Below are 15,000 nucleotides of genomic sequence, written 5' to 3'. Positions count from 1 at the left end.
ATATTGACACTTATTATTATTATTATTATTATTATTAGTAGTAGTAGTATTGACATTATGATTAAATTAATGTTGGTGAAATACTAATAAGAATAACAATAATAAGATAATAAAAAGGAACCTTCATGAAAGAGGGAAAAAAGGGTTAACAGTTGAGATAGGTAGTACTAGTAAATAACTTCCTGGTGACTTAGTACATATGGAGCCATCTTTGTGTAAACACAATTAATAAACAAAAATAGCAGTGGGTATGGCATGTATTTTTGCCAGCCTGGGCAAGTTGGTTAAGGCTTGAACTGGAACCTCCTACAGTTGCTCATTACCCCCAGTGTTTTACCTCGGTTAATTTTCCTTGTGCCATTTCCTTTTTCTCTATTTCTTTTTCTTTCTCTACCTCTTTCATGTTCAGTGTCTCTGTTTCTTGGTTTCATACTCATTACTGCTGTCCATTCCATGGTCTCTCTCTCTCTCTCATATTTTTCTGTTTTATTATTCTCTGTTCTGTCGGTATATGTAATATATCTATTTGTATATCTAATTGCTTCTCTCTCTTTATTTTACTCTATATTTCTGTGTTTTTCTCTTTCCTTCTCTCTTTTTCTGTTGATTATTCCTCTTTATTTCATTCTTTCTCCTTTCATCTTTTCTCTTCTCTCACTTTTTCTCCTTTCATCTTTCCTCTTATCTCTCTTCTTTTTCTCCTTTCTCTCCTCACTCTCAGTACCAAATCATACATAGTTCTTTGTTTTTTTTTTCATTTTGATTTTCCAGCACACACTGTCTCTCCCATTCTTATGTGATGTAGGAGCTTTGGTATCTTTTTAGATTTTAACATACACGTGCTTTGAGTTTACTAGTCTCTTACCAGTAATGGCATATAGAAGTAACAATTAAAATTTATTTGGTTTTGAAGATAATTTGATAGTTGATAATTTCCATTTAGGATTATTTTAGTGAACTAAAATACTGTCTTTTGTTTTCATGAAAATCACTATTTTGTAGCATCTTTTCTGTTTTGTGCAGTGAGAGAGGAACACCAAACTGTGCAGATGATAAGGCTTCTAGGTTTCAAAAAGCACTGAGTAGGCCATATAAGTTCCTCAGTCATAATATCTGGTGCAGCTCCCCAGAAATGAATTACATTCATGGGAAATTATATTGTTAAACTAGGAATACTAATCTTAAATGCAGTGGTGTTATGTAATGCATTTGTCTTAACTGTGCCATAGCAAAAAGGCTGAATCTTAAGACTATGTAGTCATAGTTTTTAAGTACTGTTTTGTAAGATAAGAGTGCATTTTATTACAGCAATGTCTTATAATTGTCAGTGGATTTTTTCCAATTTGATATTTGTGGTTGATAGTAGGGAATGTACTAAATTTGGTATATATTAAAAAAAAATACTTCATAGTGTCTTACCTTTGATTGATATTATTGTAAATATGTTTTGTCACTTTGCCAATTAATGTTCTGTTTTCCAGTTGGTATTAGCTCCATTGTATATTTATAATTAGTAGGTGAACATTATAAGATTTTGCTACAAAGTTTCAGATTTATATAAACTATGTTATCCACATATTTTGTCATATTTGTATAAATATACAGTCCCAGCATTGTCTTTTTTTCACCAATGAACAAGTGTCAGGTATTAGGTATTTAGGGATACTGTGGAAGTAGTAGTACCTGTTCATTTGTAGACTGTATTTCAATTATGAAATTCAGCCATGTAATACGTTTGATATTTTTGTATCCTAAGTAAATCAATAGTGATATGGAAGTTGGTATTCCATTATACAGACATTGTGAAATATGTTTACAAAAATGGAGGAAAATTTTTTCCATTTTTCTTTATTAGGTTTTTAACCCAATCCCTACAGATTTATGTGCTGTCCCCTGTAGATTTTTGTGAATTTTGTTACATATAGATGGCTCCACATGTGCTTAAGCCATCACAGAGTCTATCGGTAGGCCGTAGTAACTGCTCATGATTTCTCCATTCCTTGATATTGGGGGAAAATGCGTTTTTCTTTCTAATACTATTGATATCAATATTCTTTTTACTGCTATTATTATTATTTAATTGTTATTAAAGTCTGGGTAACATTAAAGACAATGAAATAATACAAAAGAAAATTATCTAAAATCAAGGAAAAGGGTAAACAGGTGAGATAGGTAGGACTAATAAAAGACTTTGGTGACTAAGCACTTGTATAGCCATCTGTGTAGATACAGTAAATAAAATTGTATTACAGTGGGCATGGCATGTATTCTTGATATCCGTGCCAATTGGGATAAGTGGATTAGCTCAATATATTTGCTATAATATATAATGAATTTTCTGCATTACTTACAAAGTAGTTTAAATTATTTATTCAATGAAATTACAGCAAGACGGGCATTTTGACAAATTAGACTAGTTTTGTTAGATAACATGACTTTTTTTTTTTTTTTAAGTAAAGTTATTGCATTATTTTACCTGAATACCAACTGAAAGATAAACAAACTTCAATGTAACAAAACCTAATAGTTGATATAGCTCAAGTAGCAGAATATAATTTTCATACTGGAGATTATGTAAAAAGTGCTAAAGGTACTATTAAAATGTTTGAGAATTAAAAGTATGTACTTTAATTAATATGCAGTCTGTTTTTTATACTTTATGTGAAGCTTTAAAAATTTGTGCCAGAAATAGGCATGTTTAAAAATAGAGCACACGTTTTTATACTTTTATTCTGTGTCCACAAAGAGACTGCTGAATTTCATAGCTTCTTATCTTGACATTCCTTAGCAAATAATTTTGTAAGACTGCAGACTTTTGTGTGTGTGTGTGGGGGGGGGGGGGGCAGATTATCAGAAGGAAAATCAAATACACACTGTAACAAATTATTTATTTCTTCTATTGACAGTAACTTGATAAAATAAAATACACTGGATAACAATATTGTATCATCTTCCTGTACAGACAATAATCAGCTGCTATCATCCATTTCCAAGTCCCTTTGATTAATCAAGCTGCAACCAACTGGAATCCAAATATTTTTGATATGCTCAAACCTACATGGGGTTACTCTTTATTCATAAAAAAAGAGGAAACAAATAAGAGGATATTCTCAAAGACAAAGAGAGTATTGTTCTTAGGCCATTAATTAATTGGATACAAATAATCCACATAAAACATTTTTTTTCAAGCCTGGGTACAACCTTGTCACCTAAATTTCAGGTATTGAAACTTACTGGTAACTTACTTGAGCAGCTAAACTGCCTCAAGCCTTCATATGTTGCAAAGAGAATTGTTACTCTCGCTGTCTTTCCATTCTTCTTCTGTTGTTGTCTGTGAACTTTGTTTTTTCTTCTCAACTGCTAATGAGCCTTCCATCATGACTAAGACACTATATATTAATCTTTCTGCATAAAATGTTAAAAATAAATTTTATAATAAAGTGATTTATATCCTTGTGTCTACCGAGTGAAAAGATTCTTTCTGCATTGTTGATATGCATTGACAGTACACTACAATACTGTGAGAACATTAGTACTGACCTAAAATTAAAACAAGGAGTAGCACAACTAGGAAACCTTAATTACATTATAACCAATAATTCACCATAGCACTGCATTCAGTGATGAAAAAAATCCATCAAGGATTTTTAAAAGAAAACTTCACTATGATTTTCAAGACAGGTATTACAATTTCCAATCTAACAAGTGAACAACGGCTCTTTAAAAGATCTGAGTACATTAGAAATAAAGGAAGCTTTATTTTCTTCTTAATTTTCCCTAATATTGTGATCTAATCCTCTAACTTCCATGGTATTTCACTGCCCTAGGAACAACATGTGAAGAGAGCACCCCTGCATGCTTTTTTGCACAACTTAAAAAATGTATTATGATGTTAAAGCTGTGATCTGTGGACTAGCAAGGCATAATCAGAGGTAGTGAGGCTAGGACAACACCAAAGACTCCTTTTCCCTTGAACATACAGTTTATGCATTTAGATAACACTATTCTGATGCTCAGTGATCTTTTAACTATGGAATACTACTTCTAGGATTGCTACTAACACCCATAGGCTTCACTACAGGTAAATATGCAGGGGTGCATATCAAGGGCTTTGACTATTTGGTTAGGTAATGTACACAACAAAGCAATAATATTTTTTGATGCAATGTACAGTAAACTCTAGGTACAAGGGTGACAATTGCTATTCCTCTGGGAGTAATATGGAAGCCATTAAAATTTTATAACCAGGATAAGAAGCAAGATATTTATAAGAACCAATTTTTTTAAACCATGACAAGCAGTTCAACACTGGTTAAGCTAAAGAAAACAAAAGGTTATTCTCAGTGAAACAACTTTCCTTAATAAATGAACTTGTGACTTACTGCCATAGGACTCAAGACCTAAGACTGAACCAGTTATGATATACCATGATAGGAACCTTTACAAGCTGAGTGCCTTGTCTATACACATAAACTGCTTTAAACAACTGTTGCAAATGCTGAATTGCAGTTCCTGTGAGTCTGACACAAATGAACCTAAGAACTGAAGTCACTTTCAGCACTGTTACTAATAAAATTGATCTGAGCATGAAGGGGAAACAGCCTCAAAAAACTTATCCCTCATATATCCTGGACAAATGTCAACTATCCAAAAGCACTAAACAGCAAGCAGTGCCAGATTCTACAAAAAAAAGTTATGGAATAAAATGCATTTCCTTCACATTGCAAAGAAATGAAAGTAGCCTTCATCCCCAGAGCAACTTGCGAGGTATGTTACAGTAGCAGTGCTAATAGCAACCAAGATTCATGGTAAAGTCTGACCTTAATCTTATTACCGTTTTCTTGAAATAATCAATACTATATCAGGAATAATTGAAAGTTACAAATAAAGCAGAGAAATCTTACAGAAAAAGCTGATCAGCAATAAGCTAATAATCTGCTAGTTTTATTTACAAATGTTACAAGCTAAGCGGTATATAGCTCTAGGAGGGGGTACCAGAGGTGTTTCACAGCTGTGAAGTCGAACCGCTACGAGGGAGTTGTCTACCCTCTTTTACACTGATACATCGGCCAAATGGAAACATAAATAGTGAATACTTATTGGCCTGAGCCAGATCAGAGTGACAGACCTCTGGTAACTCATCCACTGTCAAGAGTCTTATCTGCTTCTTTACAATATGTACACATCAACTTCCTAACCTGAAACTGGATATCATTAATGCAGAGCAATGATGGAACATGCTTGCAGGCTGGCAGTGCTGAACAAAGAATAATTATGACAAACAGGATGACACTGCCTTGTGTTAAGGGGGAACTAATGCTCTGGCCCTGAGATTAGCTGGCTGTGCAGAACAATAATGAGGCAAATAATGACCTGTGGTACAACTCACTCCGTACGGGATCCTAATACAACCAACCTGCTGGAGTAACCCGAGTGCCAACTCCTGGGACACAGCGGCAGAGGTACTGCAAACTCTTAGTGCTGTGGTCATTATGGCTTCAGAGCTCTAGTCTAAAACACATTTCAGATACTTAATACCAAAGGCTGTGTATGTTCCACTGTGTGCACTAATGACCACAGTAATGAGAGTTGGCATCATGGAACGGACCTAATGGAATTGTATGGAATAGGTGGCCAGCAGCCTGCCAGACCCTCACACAAGGGGAACTGTTAAGCTGGGAATGTACAGTAATGCAATATTGAAGCACAGCATGAAAATAAATGGGTATTACATCTATGAAAAATAAACTGTGCAAATTTATAAATAAACAACCATGAAAAAAGCTTCATAGATGACTGGAGTTCTTCTTTGGATCCTACACACAAATTGGACTACCTAAGAACCACATGGACGGCTGTGACACTTTTGCTAAGACACTCACATCTAATAGTCTACGAGGTGTCGCACGTCACTGCCCAAAGACAAACTATGGGCCACACTGAGTAACAAGACGCCCTGGATATCTGTGACAGCTAGATGCGAGCTTTACAAGCCTAGTAAGGAGGGCATATGTGCGAGTAGGCACCTTTTCAAGACAAACTGTTATTTATATATACACACAAGGCAGACCATATATATGGTAAACACTAAAACATTATATATTACTCTGTGAATCTAAAAGACTGCATAACAGGCATCTTGAGATAAATGAGTATGTGTCACAATCAGCATCAGTGGCCAGACAGGTGGCATAGACCCCCCGAGACCCTAAGACCATCCACACAGAAATGCGCTCATTACATATGATTCTAGAAGTGTCTATTTATGCTGGCTTGCTTCAGAGCCATACACATGCATTTACAATCACTCAACCCTCCTAGGCATAAACAGTGAGACATCCATGTTGGCTGAGTACTATCATGAGCACCAAAGGAAGTGGGGATGCCACCCTGCCGGAGCAAGGAGCCCGAGTAGTTTTAATCTTCCTAGTGTCGTTACACCTTATACAGGCGTTACTGTGCAATGTCCGTAAGAAATGTGTGCTTGCACCATAGATATGGTGGGTGTCACTATGAAGGATCTAGAGCACATTGCTTGTTGGTGTCCATCCCGCTGGTGGCTGTGCTGTCCGTGTTGGGACTGGGAGCACCACTGGCTGGCTGCACCTCCACGTGACTAAGCTCCTACAGCAAAGGAAATTAGTTATTAGTAATTGGTTATTGAAGTAACGTAAGTATGAAGTCAATAAGAAATCAATGAACAATAATCACTTCCACATCAAGAAATGTATAGTGAACAATTCCAGTTATCCATTCTGTTTTTACTACAATTTCTTGACACGAGTAAATTCTGGCGTCAATGCTATTAACTTACCTCAATGGTGCGCGCATAAGGGTTACTTATAGTTCGAAATATTTCCGGCCGTGGGTTCTGATACCCAGAGAATGGTTGCCGGTCGTTGTTTCGGCCATCGTCCGAGTCCCTGAAAGAGGATAGGGTATATTAAAAGATGAAGGAAAGTAATTCATATAAACATTTGTTAGAAGTAAGCCAACAGCACTTCAATGCATTAAAATCTATCTAGGTAAGTTCAATTGTTTGTGTGCACCGTTTGGTAAATTTGTTTCCTCCGTAAGGCGCAGTGCTGCCGCCGCCACCGTGGTGGCAGTATTGCCGCATGAGCGAGATCCCGTGAGATTCGGGAAGCTGCGGTGGTTGCGCGGCGCCGGGAGCATCAACCCCACTTCCGACACGCATCGCCACGCCCGCTCACAATCATTCGCGTGCGCGAACGCACGCTCAAACAAACACATTCACAATACAAAAAAGATGCCCTTATCAAAAAAGAACTCACCTGCATCGCTTGTCCTTGTCCTTCTGCATGATGACATACATAGCGAAGAGGATGACGAAGACGAAGACGCAGGCGACGGTCGCCCCTCCAGCGATGGACGCCGTCTCAAGGAGCACCCTCTCCCGCGCCGGCAGGTAAGACCCGTCCAGGTCCTTGAACTCACACCGCTGACCCATGTACCCGTCCGCACACCTGTCAAAAAGAAGTCATTGTCAATTCTGGTCGTGCACGCTATGTAAATACGAGGAGAAAAATGACAAAATAAGTATACAGCTGATTGCAAGAGTCTACACACACTCTAGACGATGCTCTGACTGGTCTACGTGTGGCACTCTCTCAAACAAACTTACATCTTCAACTGAGTGCTACTTCCCCAACCCAGCCATGGCACTGGGGCACAAACAGCCTCTTTTCTTCAGCCTTCCCCACGCCTGTCATGACCCTCCTCTATTCCAATGACACAGAGCCAGGAGAAGATGGAAGGGTGAGAAAGGGAGGAAAGGGAAAATGAGATTGTGGAAGGGTGAGAAAGGGAGGAAGGGGAAAGGGAGATGGAGGAAGGGTGTGAAAAGGAGGCAGGGAAAAAGGAGAGAGTGGAAAGGTGACAAAGGGGAAAGATAGAGAATGGAAAGTTCAGAAAGGGAGAAAGGGGCAAGGGAGGATCAGAAAGGGAGGTGGGAGAAAGAAGTTCGAAGAGTAAGGAAGGGAGGGAGGCATGAAAGGAAGGTGGAAGGGTGACGAAGGGAGTTAGGGGAAGGAAAGGGAGAAGGTGGAAGGAGGAGGGAATGAGGGTAAGGTGGAAGGATGAGAAAGGGAAGGGGGGAAAGAGGGGAGGGAGAATATAGGAGAGCGCGGAAGGACGGGGGAGGAACGATTGGAAAGTGGAAGGGCGACGAAGGGAGGAAGGGGAAAGGAGGCGTACGGAGTCCTGTTAGATGCGTTCCGGACACTTGCCTCCACTCGCCCCCCCTCCCCCCCCCCTCTCCCTCCTCCCACCCCGTCCTCTCTCTCTCTCCCTTGACTACTACTACTCTTCTTGCTTTCCTCTTCTTCCTGCTTCCTTCTTCCCCTTCTGTTGCTCCATCGTCGGGTTACTTTGGTTCATCGTTTGGTTAGTCATGTTCGAAGTCCGTAAATACACGTGCATGCCTTTAGATAGAGAGGGAGAGAGGGAGGGAGAGCGATGGAGAGAGCGAGTTAGGGGGGGAAGGCAAGGCAGGCAAGCATTTCCTGCTTTCTGCCTCCACGTGGGCGTCGCTATGGCAACCTGCGCCGGAAGAAGGAGGCGGAGGCGGCGGTGGCGGCACCCATCATCGCGTCCATCATCTTCCGGCCGCCAGATGGAGCCAGATTCACGCCGCCACCGCCATTCGCGACTTTTTTGCCGCCGCATCATCGCGGAGACGTGACGCGAAGGCGGGGAAAGCAAGACAAAAACGCAAAACCTTTACACAATCGCACTAAGTGTTACACTGCATCTTACAGGATTCCATACTCTCATGTCTGTCACAATTAAATTCATTTTATTTCCAATCAACACATCTCTCTCTCTCTCTCTCTCTCCCTGCCCCCTGCCCTCTCCCCGGGCATTCAAACCCGCCTCCCGCCTAACGCAACTCACTTCCGACCGGCGCCACAAAGCGAATGGCGAGCGTGAATTACTCCCGATTGTCCGAGGGCGACTCAAATAGCAGTGGGGGAGGGGGAAGGGGTGAAGGTTGGGAGGAGGGGGTGAAGGTTGGGGGGGGGAGGAGGGGGTTAAGGTAGGGGAGGAGGAGGAGGGGGCGAAGGTAGGGGGGAGGAGGAGGGGGCGAAGGCAGGGGGGGAGGAGGGGGTGAAGGTAAGGGGGATTGGGAAGGGGTGAAGGTAGGGGAGGAAGGGGGCGAGGGTAGGGGGAGTGGGTAAAGGTAGGAGGGAGTGATGATAGAGGAATGAATGCCGGGGGGGGGAGGGGGAGGAGGTGATGAAGGCATGGTAGAGGGGGAAAAGGGGGCGATGGCGTGGGGAGAAAGGGAGAGAGGGGATGAGGAGAGGATAGCGAGGAGACACACAGAAGGAGGGAGAGGAGAGAGAGAGGGAGAGGAGAGAGAGAGAGGAAGGAGATGAGAGAGAAATGATGGAAGGAGAAACAAAGACAGAGGAGAGGAAAGGAGAGACGGAGACGCGGATACAATATGAAAGATGGAAAGGAAAAATGGAGAGCAAGACGAAAGATGGGGAAATAGATAACTAGTGAGAGAGAAAGTAATGAGAGGAGAAAAGAGAAGCAACGACGTAGTGAGGAAAAAAAGAGAAGAGAATGAGGAAGAGAGAGCAAGAGAGAAAAAAACGAAACAGAGAAAGAAAGAAAAAAGAAAGAAAGAAAAAGAAATTGTTTTGCACCGGTGATTTCAACCCGACACAAATAGCGAGCCGTGGCATCAACCTCCCCCCCCCCCTTCCCTCTCCCTCCCTCCCTCCTACACATGCAATCGTCTAAAGAAAATGCAAATAAAAATAAGCAAATGAATCCCATAACAAACAGCTTCAAGCCAATTAAAACACTTAGAAAAATAACTAAAGGCATGAAATCACTAGACAACCGAAGACGGAAACAGAAAACAGAAAAAAAAAAACGAAACACAGAGAAAAAGAAAAGAAAAGAAAAGAAAGAAAACTAAAAGGGAAAAGAAGAGAAAAAAAAGGAGAGATAAAAAAAAAAGTATAGTCCATTTCCCACCGGACCTGCGGCACAGGGCGGTAAAGTTAGGAGAGGAAGGAAATACCAGAATGGGCGTGCACCATTGAGTGCCAGCGGCGGCGGGGGAGGGGGGGGAGGGGGAGGGGGAGAAAGAGGGGGAGAAGGGACACAATACTACTGAATGAAAACAATGTGCGTGCGTGCGTGGATGGCCTGCGTACGCTCAGATACTCACAAGCTTATCAATCTACCAATCGGAGTGAGTGAAGGTATGGCTCGTTGTCTCATGGACTGGGTAGAGTGGCCACGCGAATCTACGCTGCCTAGAGGTAAAGTATCAAGTTGATCATCTAATCAATAATGCAGGCACAGACTTACTCACCCCCCTCTCTCTCTCTCTCTCTCTCTCTCTCTCTCTCTCTCTCTCTCTCTCTCTCTCTCTCTCTCTCTCTCACCTAATGAGCTGGCAAATGGCCAAGATGCCGCCTCTCGCTTCCCCGCCCAATCACCGCCCCGCCCATCACGCGCGCCCCAATTCGCCCAATGCGTGTTCATCTCCACGACTTCCTCACACATCGCGGCTTTCGTGTCCGTAAAAGGTGCGAAGGCGCCTCTAAATATTCATCGGATAATAATAACACTAATACCAGGGACAGTAAATAGTTAAACTAATTATCATAATTTAATAATAATAATAAATCGGCCAAAGCCAAGACCACACACATGGTTTCGGATACGTGCGAGCGGTTCATTCACGAGTTACAAAACTCCGGGATGTTGGTACTGTCCGTCTCATTGTGCATTCTCTCTCCTCTCCCCTTCCACTCTTTTCTACCACTCCTCTACTTTCCCCTCCCCTCTCTTCCCCTGCTTCTCCCTTCTTTCTTTCTCCCCTCTCTTTCCGTTCCGTGCATATCTCTGTCTCTCCTTCCCTTCCCTCCTTTCTTCCCCCCCCCCCGTCTCTCTCTCTCTCTCTCTCTCTCTCTCTCTCTCTCTCTCTCTCTCTCTCTCCCCCACACCTTCCTTAACGACAATCACCATCGTTTTCACCGCCAAGTCCACTGGTTCTTTCGCCAAGACGATAGACAAGCAAACAGTGACTCTTTGCGTACTGAAGTTGGTGTGTGAAGGAGGGGAGGAAGGGGAGGGAGAGCCACAAAGGGGGAGAGGGGGCGAGAGGAGAAGGCAGGGGGCAGGGAGGAGGGGCAGAAGTGAGTGCGGGCGGGTGGAGGAAGTGTCAGGTGGTGGGGCCGGAAGTCGCTGGTCTGCCTGCCTGCATGCCCGCCGCGCGAGCTTCTCTCCCCAGGCCCGCCACGCACTCCTGCACAAACACTTCCATGCTCTCCTCTTTCTCCCGCTTCCCTTCCTCCTGCCCTTCCCCCTTCTATTCTTAGTCTCCCCCCCTTCGTTCCTTATTCTATCTGCTGGATTTCATATTCAGCGCGCACTCACACACATACATGCACACACACACACACACACACACACACACACACAGAGGGACTGACACTGACGTCAGGCTTGTTTGTCAGTCTGCAGGAGTGGTGCCGCAGGGAGGGAGGGGCGGACTATGAATATTCAACTACACACGGTCACACCGCTCTTACACTAACACACACACACACACACACACACACACACACACACACACACACACACACACACACACACACACACACACACACACACACACACACACACACACACACACACACACACGAGTCAGCCCTCGCCCCGTCGGACCGAGCGGCAGAGCCCGAGGGAGCGGGTTGACAGGCTACTACAAGGATTGCAGGTCGGCGATGGTCTCGGAGCCCTCGCCCCTCCCCTCTCCCAGCCTCGCTAGCAACTCTGCAACAGCAGCAGCAACGGCGGCGGTAATACCGGCGAGGGGCCAGAGGAGGAGGGGGAGGAGGGGGAGGAAAGGGTGGGGGATGTGGAGGGGAAAGGTTAGCAAATTATGGTTAGGTGCGACTGTGTGTCTGTAAGTTAGTTTGTACACGAGGAGGAGCCGAGGCGAGCCCTCCCCCTCCCTCGCCCTTCCCTCCCTCCCGCACTGCGCCCCTCCCCCACCCCCTTCCGCGTGTGAAGCCACCGCCGAGACGCCGTCCTTACTCCGGCGCCCGTCTTTGTCACGGCGCATGCGCTGCTCTCACACTGCTTGTCCAAACCTCCCCAAAAGAAGTCCAGGTCCGGCTTATCCTTTCGATTTGTTCTAAAAACACAAATTTCTTATAGACTACCAGGGAAAAGGGGGGGGGGGGGAGTAAAAGGGCGCCAAAGGGCACCGGGGAGTCCGGAAGGAGGGGAGGGGAAGAGGGGAGGTGGAGGTCGGGTGCCACGGCGGCGTCAGCGAGGAGACCCGCGGAAAGGTCTCCAGGTCAAGACGCGAGACAAGTGCGCCGGCGAATTCCTCAAGGCGTGACGCACCTCCACCTCCTCCTCCAAACAACACCTGCGAAAACGCGTGACGAAACACCAACACCTGCGATGCCGACACCTGCCGCCGCCAGGTGACCTCCCCCCCCCTCTCGCACGCTCAGGTTCACGGCAACCTTCGAGCGGATGGAACCGAGTTTTACTTTTCACTTTCATCGCATCCCCCCCACCCCTCCCTCGCTTCCCCCTGTCCATAAATCACTACTTATTTCAGGCAAGCACGTTACCCGAGACAGAAAGGGAAGAGAGAGAGAAAAAAAGAAAGGAGAGAGAAAGAGAAACAGAAGAACCCCCGACCAACCGACCGACTCCAAACGAGACGAGTCGGTCACTTCTTGCGGTCGGGTCGTGAAAAGGGACGCCGACGAGGACAGCGCCAAAGCCCCGCCGTTGGGCATCGCGACACGCACCCAAGGTACCCTCTACCCACCTCGCCCGCCCGCCACTCCTCCCCCTACCCTAAGACCCTAGCCCATACCCCTCCATCACCCCCCACCCTGCCTCCGCCCTTCAAACACAAAATCTGGTCATTTTTTTTACTCATTCTGAAAGGAGAAAAAAGGATACTTCTCCGCGGCCACTGGTCGAGCCCGACGCCCTCGCCCGCTAAGCCCCTTCACACCTCATCTGGGGCTCGATTAGTGCGCTCCCCCCTTCTCTCGCTCTCTCTCTCTCTGTCTCTCTCTCTCTCTCTCTCTCTTCTCTCTCTCTCTCTCTCTTCTCTCTCTCTCTCTCTCTCTCTCTCTCTCTCTCTCTCTCTCTCTCTCTCTATCCCCCCCTTTCTCTCTCTCTCCCTCTCCCTTTTCTTTCCCTCTAGTAGTAGAAGGGAGAGAATGGGCGAAGGTGAATCAGATAAAGAAGGAGCGGGAAAGAAATTAGTAAGAGAGGAAAAAATATCGGCAGGAAATAGAGAAAAGCGGAAACGGAAAATAAAGCAAGAAAAAAAAGGAAGAAAAAAAAGGAAAGAAAGTAAAAAAAAAGAAAGAAAAGCGCAAGGCAAACGAAATACAAACCCGACCTTAGAAACAGGGCCTCGCAACCTCGTAACCGAAGCCGAAAAGGGCGAGCGTGACGGCGTGTTTGGACCGGAGGCCTACGCGCCCGCCGCCTGCTTGTTCAGAGGTCGGCGGCCGGCGGGGGGAAGATGCCGCGGCAAGTCCCACAGAGGAAGGGAAAACGAGGCAGGAGGGACGAGGGAGGAGAGAGAGGGGGAGGACGCAAAGGGGGGAGGAGGGAGAGGTGGGAAAGAGAGAGGGGGGGAGGAGGGAGAGGGGGGAAAGGGAGAGAGGGGTCAACAAGAGAGAGAGAGAGAGAGAGAGAGAGAGAGAGAGAGAGAGAGAGAGAGAGAGAGAGAGAGAGAGAGAGAGAGAGAGAGAGAGAGAGAGAGAGAGAGAGAGAAACGCGCTCAAGTGCCTACCGAGAATTACCCATGCCCCACCATTCTATCTATCACCCCCCCCCCACCCCGAGTCTATCTATCACCTTCCTGGAATCAAGGCTCAAGCACGTGCTCCGCCTCGATATAGGGGCGTCTATCACGTCCTCGAACATGTGTTATCACAGGCGCGCACGTTCACCGGGATATCATGTCGCGGTGCGTGGGTTATCAGTCACAGGTCCGCCCGCAGGTAATGCAATACAAGGTCCGTGTGTGTTTAGGATAGGGAAGAGGGGGCAGGGGGGAGGTGAGAGAGGAGAGAGGGGGTAGGGGAGAGGGGGAAGTGAGAGAGGAGAGAGAATAGGGAAAAGGGGGGGTGAGAGGAGAGAGGGGGAGGGAAAGGGGGAAAGGGAGACAAGAGAGAGGAGAGAGAAGAGAGGAAAGAGAGGTAGCGAGGGGAGAGAGAGAAGGGGGGAGAGAGAAGGGAGGAAAGAGGGAGAGGAAAGAGAGGGGAGGGAGGGCAGAGGAAAGAGAAGAAAAAGAAGAAGAAGAAGAAAAAAAGAGAAGGGAGGAAATAAGAGGGAGAGGACGAAAGAGGAGGAGGAGGAGGAGGAGGAGGAGGAGGAGGAGGAGGAGGAGGAGGAGGAGGAGGAGGAGGAGGAGGAGAAGAAGAAGAAGATGAAGAAAAAAAAAAGAGAAGGGAGGAAAGAAGAGGGAGAGGACGAAAGAGAAGGGAGAAAAATGTACAAAAAAACGACAATAAAAGAAATAGATAAAAGGAAATACATGAAAATAAATACACACACTAATAAAAGGAAGATCAAAAATAGAAAGAGAGAGAAGGAGAAGAGGAGAAAAGCTCGAGCTACCTCTCCCCCCCTTTCCCTTCCTCCTCCCCCCTCTTTCCACCACGCAAAACGAAAGAGTCACGAATACCAATAGCATTATCAATCAATGTAATCAATATGCTTTAGGCAGGCGGATGTAGCCCCCCTTCTCTCAATCCCCCTCCCCCCTTTCCCTCTGCCTAAACACACACACACACACACACACACACACACACACACACACACACACACACACACACACACACACACACACACACACACACGTGCATAAATAGGCATACACTATGTATGTATGGTGGGAGAGGGAGAGGGAGAATGTAGTGGAGGGGGGAAATGAATGGAGGGAGAGGGAGGGAGGCA

The 15,000-nt window shown here is 45.3% G+C and overlaps 2 protein-coding genes across 5 annotated transcripts in view; one reads left to right on the top strand and one right to left on the bottom strand.

Moving 5' to 3' along the window:
* The window catches only part of LOC119596112, a 7,968-nt gene extending 5,710 nt beyond the window's left edge, over positions 1 to 2,258 (top strand). Inside the window, exon 4 of the mRNA XM_037945259.1 lies at positions 1 to 2,258. This exon is cut by the window's left edge and continues 2,075 nt beyond it. The gene's annotated coding sequence lies outside the window, so the exon portion shown is untranslated.
* A 616-nt stretch (positions 2,259 to 2,874) lies between these two features.
* The window catches only part of LOC119596111 (protein spitz-like), an 81,216-nt gene continuing 69,090 nt past the window's right edge, over positions 2,875 to 15,000 (bottom strand). For all 4 annotated transcript variants that reach the window (XM_037945255.1, XM_037945256.1, XM_037945258.1 and 1 more), the window contains 3 exons: positions 7,296 to 7,487; positions 6,815 to 6,923; positions 2,875 to 6,624 (listed from right to left, as the gene is read on the bottom strand). In XM_037945255.1, the coding sequence (XP_037801183.1) occupies positions 6,511 to 6,624; positions 6,815 to 6,923; positions 7,296 to 7,487 (415 nt within the window). In that variant the 3' untranslated portion in view covers positions 2,875 to 6,510. The remainder of the gene's footprint in view (positions 6,625 to 6,814; positions 6,924 to 7,295; positions 7,488 to 15,000) is intronic.

Source organism: Penaeus monodon, chromosome 37 (assembly GCF_015228065.2).
Source record: "Penaeus monodon isolate SGIC_2016 chromosome 37, NSTDA_Pmon_1, whole genome shotgun sequence".
Lineage (NCBI taxonomy): Eukaryota > Metazoa > Arthropoda > Malacostraca > Decapoda > Penaeidae > Penaeus > Penaeus monodon.
This window is presented reverse-complemented; position numbering and strand designations above follow the sequence as displayed.